The 7,435-nt window shown below is 36.4% G+C and overlaps 1 protein-coding gene across 3 annotated transcripts in view; it reads right to left on the bottom strand.

Annotated features, from left to right (window-relative positions):
• Positions 1-655: 655 nt before the first annotated feature.
• Positions 656-7,435, bottom strand: part of PTPN12 (protein tyrosine phosphatase non-receptor type 12) — a 70,618-nt gene continuing 63,838 nt past the window's right edge. The window contains exons 14-18 of one of the 3 annotated variants that reach the window (XM_042018436.1): positions 5,602-5,679; positions 4,191-4,279; positions 3,194-3,224; positions 2,579-2,695; positions 656-1,967 (exon numbers count right to left, since the gene is read on the bottom strand). In XM_042018436.1, the coding sequence (XP_041874370.1) occupies positions 1,906-1,967; positions 2,579-2,695; positions 3,194-3,224; positions 4,191-4,279; positions 5,602-5,679 (377 nt within the window). In that variant the 3' untranslated portion in view covers positions 656-1,905. The remainder of the gene's footprint in view (positions 1,968-2,578; positions 2,696-3,193; positions 3,225-4,190; positions 4,280-5,601; positions 5,680-7,435) is intronic. The other 2 variants (XM_042018439.1, XM_042018437.1) reach the window with 2 other exon arrangements.

The raw sequence follows: 7,435 nt of genomic DNA, 5'->3' as shown, positions 1-7,435 counted from the left end.
GTCTGAGCTAATCATCTGCAATGTGAGGGAAGGGAAACAAAGGTCAGGCCAGCCTTATTCTGCCAACTGCAGAACATTCCAGCTGTCTGAACTGTTTACAAATCAGGAATATAGTTGATATAGGTTATCCAAGATGGCATATATCATTGAATTATTTATTTTTAAATGAATAATTGCAAAACTACATCGACGGGAAGTATTTATAGTGCACACAGTTCTTTGAAAGAGCTCCCCAGCTTGGCAATCTGTCACATGTACCAAGCACATAGTGATTAAATCCACAGTCAGAGACTTTCTGTAGTTGCAAGATAGGTACCTTCAGGAAGTTACAACAGAGCTGCTATCTGGGTATTAGCTCTTTTAGCAGAGACACTAAAAGTACAAGTAGTAGATCAGACAATGTTTCCATGGCTAAAGTTTAGATTAATATAGTTTCTCTACCTAAAATGAACATTTTCTTCTACACATTCTTCTTTGCTTCTCTGACATTATTGCTAGCCAGAACTTTAAAAGTAGTTACTAAAAATAAGGTCCTGAGTGTCAGTGTTCTGTTCAAGTATGAGATCTGTAAGCTAGCCCAGACTGCCATCCATCACTCTGTTACACTTTGCTTCTGGACACAAGTTTTCTTTCCTAAGAGTAAAAACACCCATAGTGAGATTTTTGCTTTCTTTAATTTAAAGATTGTATTACAGAAAAGTTTAAGTAAGGAATCCTTATAAGGATTAACTCTTGACATAATATATTGCCAAGATACAGTGTAGCTGCAAGGGCTCCAGGTGAACCTTCATATAAGTTGCTTTCTTACATACACAGTTGCTGAACAACAAAAATTGGATTCCCCATCTGTAAGAGAAGACAGTGGTATTGAAACAGTCCTTTTACCAGTGTGTTCTGGTTTTCCCAAATTAGAAACACGTCATATTAAAACCGCAAAATCCTACTATACAGAAAGGTGATAGAGATGAATTTTCTAAAGATTGTAACTGATGAAACATTAAAATGAAAACTAAGGAGTGTTGGTTATGTAAAATGGTTTCTCTTTTACTGGCAGGTCAAATATACTAAGAAATGTACAAATACTTTTGATAATCTAATTCCAGATGAACTCAAAACACTGAAGTAACATACACAGGCTAAGAGAATTCAATACTGTTCCAAGGCACTTACTGAATCTCCATGACTAGATGAAAACCAGAACAAATCAGGTCTGACAATTAAACAGTATATAATATAAAAATAACCTTTTGCTTACAATTTACAAAATGCATTACAATCTTTTATCTCTGCTAACCTGCAATTCTGGCTGTATGTGTCCAGCAATTTTTGTAAAAAACCCCAGAAACTATTTTCTAAAACTTCAGGGCAAATAATTTACAAATAAGGTACACAAAAATTTAGATCATGCAGAGATTTCTTACATCTTCTGTTAATATTTTATGATTGCAACTTTATCAAATTATATACTTACTTGCCCTGTACATATACAAAATAATGCATACATGGTAATCAAATGTTAGCAAAAAGTAGTCCATAAACACAATCTGTCAAAAGTATTACTATATTAACATATGTCTACAAGCAGCGTGTAACAGAGTTAAAAGACATTAAGGCAATAATACTTGAAGTTACAAAATAAATCATATGTAATACTTTCTCCTAAGTGTAGTAAGGCAGGTAGATGGCCCCAGCAAAAAAGTTAGGTTGTAATACTGGAATCCACTGTTGTGAACCATGTGTCAGGTTTTGCATGGGATACACTGCAAGAATGTACCATTGATAGTTAGATCTACACTGCTCTGTGTTAGTTGCCCCCCAGGAAAGTGGAACACTATTTCTCTAGTTCTCAGTGGCACTTGAGTTTTCCAGTATAATTTATTGATAGTATGTCCATTGGATCTTGGATCATGTCCATTCTGAGGGTGGCTCTCTTGGTCCTCTGGGCTTTGCACAGCGGTTACCAAAACCTAAGGAAAGAAATGCATTTAATACTTTTGTCTGCTGGTACAACACAGGCTCACAAAGGCTGGCAGAAGATAACTAAGTCAGAAGATCACTAAGACATGCTCCAGCTCTTACAGAACAGATTTACTCTCAGGGCTAGAAAACAATTTTGTATTATGAGGAATTTTGAAGGCACTCTGGCCATAGGAAATACAAATATGAAGAATTTGTATATCATTATAGTTCAGTACTTAAAACTCACTGGAAAGTACTTTTCAGTAAATACAGTATTACAGCCTTTGTTATCTTTTTTTTTCCTCCTTCTCTGCATACCTAAGCAGTTATCAGGTATTATTTCTGGAAGTTTTTGGTGCTTTACAAAAATTATAACCCATTTGACAAATTCTATATTTTATACACTTTGTGGTTTTTTCAAAGTGAAGAATTATTTAATCATTTATTCTGGGGAAAACTCCTTCAGCACTCCTAAAAAGACTAGGCAGGCTTATTTGTCTGGGTTCTGCATCTCAGTGAGTTGGAGGGTGCCAGTAGCAGCAGCTATCCAAACCAGTACTGATACTGAATCCCCTGTTTAAGTCATCTAGTGATCATATTTTGAAAGATTTGTAATTACCAATATCTGTTACTTCTGCAGGAAATTCTGAAATTTGACCTCTTGTATCAGTGGAACCAGAAAAAGAAATCTGAGGTAAAATGTCAGTTGGTGTTTTGTTGCTTCGTTCAGGACGATCTGGAAAATACACAGAGCCCTCACTGTAACAACATTCATTTAGTCACCACTGTGGCAATGCCACTTGTCATTACAGTCCAGAAAACAGCTGGCAGCAAATATTATTTACAAAAATAAAGCTTTCAAAGCCAATTTCTCATTTCCTAAAAGCAATACTTGAAAATTGTTTATGAAGTAGATGTTCAGTGAGAGCAACATATTCCTGCTTGCCAAATCTGGATTATTATTTTGTGTTAGTTTGTATGGAAATCCCACATAGCACCTATTTATGGCAAAAACTCACAGTGCTATTTAATACATCAACATGAAGGCATCTGTTCATGTTCTTTCTGAACTAAAGGTGTTTAGACATCATATGTAACAATATATTCAGTATAATATATTTGACAATATACTGACAATATCTTCACAGCAAACATGAAGTTCAGGCAAATTTTTGTTCAGTAGGAAAAATGTATTTTGAAAAAAAAAAATTAAAAAAGCTTTTCCGCCACTTACCAGGTAGTATAGGTGAAGTTGTTTTCAAACCCTGTTAATGAGAGATATATAAAATAATTACACAAACCACTTCCAAAAAACTAAAAAGTGAGAAATTTAAGATTATGAAAACTTTGTGAAAAACATGTAACATTCATGGAAATACCTACTTGCTTCTACATTTTTTACTTGACTCAACATTGACAAAAAATGCTACCGTAGTTAATAAAACAGTTTACTATTAGAACCTTAGCATTTAATGAAAATTTGAAAACATGACACTGCAATTTATTTGCAAATTTAGGTAGGTTAGTTCTCACACTACATTTACAGTCCCTGAAAACTCACATCTTTTTTTTTTTTGTCGTATTTTTAAGCGAGGTATGGGGGGCGGCACATGAAAAAAAGTGAAAAATGTCAAAAGGATTTATATGCTTTTAGAATTTTGCCTAGATCATGCTGGATGACTTTGAGCTGTATGAGTGAAAAGTGAAATTTGATGGGCAAAACATGGTTTGTTTAAAATAAATATGGACATAAGAAAAAACCATTTTCAGGCAGTGGAACAGGTTGCCCATAGATGATAAAAAGTGTCCATCTCTGAGGTTTTCAGGACCCAGCTAGAAAAAGCTCTGGTTACCCTGGACTGAGGCTCTGCTCCATACAGCAGCTTGGATAAGAGACTGCAATTCTCTTCCAGTTTGAACTGGCCTAGGATCCATTAAGGGCAGGCAGCAAGCTCCCTAAAAGCAGCATATTTACACTCTTAAGGCCATAATTTAAGATATATTAAGGATGACTCCTTTTAAAAGTATTGCTGACCTTAGAAAACCAGATAATTTTCTTGGAAAGAAAACATGCTCTTCACATCAATTCAGCAGCTCAGGCGGAGGTAAAACTGGCCAGTTGTAGATGACCAACAGCTGCAACTTCTCACAAGTATGTATTTTGCTTTTTGTTGTAGCTCCCAACCAAACCAGAACTGACTGATTAGTACAGACTTGTCTCCTGGGCTTACCGTGGAGGCTGTTTGCTCAGGCAGATGCTGATCACGCAACACGCTCCACTCCGACTGTGCAACCAGAACTGGCTTCGGCAAGGGCGTGCCTAGGAAGAATTAAATCAACTCAACATACTTCAGTTCTCCTCATGATGAGGCATTAGTACACAGCATTAGAAATGTGCTCTACACCATTTTTTGAAAAATTAAATGCTTGTAAAAACATGAAAATTTCTTTACGTGAGAAGTGCTCCAGATAAAGCAAAATGCCACAATATAACTCAAAACACAAGACTGCAGTGTTTGCATTGTGGCTGTTCATTTTGTTCCTTTCGAGGTTCCTAATCAACAGGGAATTGGCTTCTTTTTCAAGGATGTTTTAGAACTTCTGTTACATCAGCTGTGCAGTAATAATAGGTGTTTTTCAGAACTCCTAAGTAAACATACAAGTCAGGACAGCCACACCTGTCCTTTACTGACATCATGCAACAAGACAAACAAAATGGAAGTGTTTTAGTGATTCCAGTCCTGGAGAGAGATTTTTTTTTTTTTTTTAAGAAATCAACTTTGTTCCTTGTGTGGTCACAGAAAAGCAGCAGGTCCACAATATCCAAAGAAAGGATCACTCTGACTCAACTACCTATGCTCGTGATGCTCAAAGAACACATTTACAGAACTTCAATGTTTTTATGCTGCAAATACCTAGATTAACTATTGGGCCAAAATTTTTTGAGTTTCAAAATGACACTAAACGAAAGTCTCAGTAAATAACTACATTGATACTAGGTTTTCTGGGAGGTACCAAGCATCAACCTAATTTATCACTTAATTTCAATTAATCTGTTTTGTATTCTGCCATTAATTAGCTTGACAAATGGACAAAATAATAGGAGCACATCATTTGTAAGTGTTAGCTTTCTCTTGCAGTTACCCTTTTGACACAGGCAAAGAGTGAACCACAAACTGGGCTTGTTCACTACATGCAGTGCAGAATGAGGTGTCATCATCTTTCCTTTGCCCAAGAAAGGGGAATCAGATAAACACTGTTCATGTGAGTACCCATTCCCTACCTGGGAGCAGTAGGAAACTAAAACAGCTGGGAAATTCCCTCACTGTACTGCATCTTCCCATTGTATCATCTCATTTCCATACCCTTCAGATTGAAAACCAGCTCCACTAATACTGAAGTCTCAAATTACTTAAATATCATATAACAGCATATTTAGTCAGAAAATGAAAAATAATTTCTCTGTGTTCAAGGGTGTGTAGAGGTTAAACCTCAAAATAAGCTGCTACATGTGCTAGCTTTCATTCCATTTTACAATTTGCTCCAACATACTAACCAAAACTCGGGGTATTCAAATACAATACAATACTGACATGCTCTTCACATTTTATTTCCAATTATCACCAAACATCAAGAACTCACTCTGTTCACTTGCTAATACAAATGATTCTGGTGTTCTTTCTGGGAGCAGGGGAGAGGAATCTTCACTAGCATCAGCATCTAAATCAAATATGACATTTAGATAAGTTAAAAAACACAGATTTTCTCCTAGACTTTTAGAAGTTGATCTTTTCATATATGAGATAATTCTAAACTTGGTATAAAATCTAAAGCAAAAGAAAAACTTGTTCTAAGTATTATTAAACATTTTGGTTTACCACAGTAACGCCGTGGAGCAACTTCATCTAACAACATTAACTTCACATTAAGGGCGTAGGATCAGTTTGAGTGTTATGCAAGAAAACAAAGCATTTTCAGTCTAAATAATTTGGAGGAAAAAACTCCTCAGTAACTCAGTAACTCCAAAGAATACTTTTTCTTCCTTCTTTCAGGTCTCAGTTTTGCTCCCCAAGTCCATGTTGAGGCTCACTGGCTCCCACACCACTGATACAAACTAGTTAAACAGCCTAGTGCAAGGTTTACTAGGCAGAAGGGTAAATAGGAGCCTGAGGAGATGGCTACTGTTGATGCCAATACCACATCCTGTCCCCAGTCTGTTCCCTCTCACCTCCCAAGGGTGTACGAGCACAAGCTATTCTGGCAGCAAAAGCCCCTCTCTGACCTGCTAAGAAATTTGGAGTCATAATTAAAGGTTTAAAACAATTTAAAATAGCTGCTGCCATAAGAAATCTCATCTGACCACTGTACTCTGCACAGGATTCAAAAATACGAAGACACATTTCAACTAGTAAAGCCATGAAGCTTGAGCTGCCAGCATGCCCAGCTGCTGCAGGGACAGAATTCCATCAATTTCTACAAGCCAGCATGTTCCAAGTGACTTCTGAGACCCCCTCCATCTCAAATTTACTATACAGCACAAGAAAACCATTAACAGAAAGGGCCTCTATCAAACCAGGAAGTAAAGTCACCATGGATATGCACTAACTGAAAATGAGTTTTTAGGGTTTTGTTTTGGATGTTGTTGATGTTTTATTGTTCTCTTTGTTTGGTTTTTTTTTCCTTTTACCTCAGGGTACAACTACTTTTCACTGCATTTGAATGAAAAAGAGGATTTAACTGTGTGGTAAGATCATGTACACCAGCAGCTATGGTTAGGCAATTAGGGGGCTGGTAAGTTCACAGACAAGTTTCACTGGTGATTGCAGCCACATTCCCAGCTTCAGATAGAAGAGTCCTAAGCCAGAATGAAAATGAGAAAGCCACTGTAAACAGGGTTTAGGATCACTGGTGCAAATCGATCTAACCCTATATTCTTGAGTCCCAGAGGGATTACAAGACCTGCAACCAGAACAGAAAATGGGAAGCGTTCACTATCATACAAAGTGGGAAGAGATGCACCCTTAATAACAAGAGATAAATGATAAAAAAATTAATGCTAGAATTTTAATCAATTCCTGTGAAATCATCAACATACCAGCAGCACAAAGGCTGTAACTGTTACTTCAAGACGTTTCTGATACACAGTTACATGAATCAAATTCTATAGTGACATTTCTCCAATTCTTTATCATATTTATGACATATCACTTATTTTATTTGCACGTTCTTATAGCATCTACATAATGAGATGCACAGAGAGGTGATAATTTTCAAACAGTGTGATAAACAATAATTGCTCTGGGAAAGAAGAAAAAAAATTCTGGCTAAAAGGAAAAATACAATAGCCTGCAAATCTATAAAACAAATACAAGGAGGACTGCTTGCAAAGTTGAAATAGCTATGACAAAAGGACATTGTCAGCTCTGCAGAGCATCTTTTAAGTCCCAGCATTAAAAATACACACTATGTGCAAGTA

The sequence above is a fragment of the Corvus kubaryi genome, unplaced genomic scaffold (assembly GCF_017639235.1).
Source record: "Corvus kubaryi isolate FWS band 111438036 unplaced genomic scaffold, C.kubaryi_AGA036_p1.0 137, whole genome shotgun sequence".
Classification (NCBI taxonomy): Eukaryota; Metazoa; Chordata; class Aves; order Passeriformes; family Corvidae; genus Corvus; species Corvus kubaryi.
This window is presented reverse-complemented; position numbering and strand designations above follow the sequence as displayed.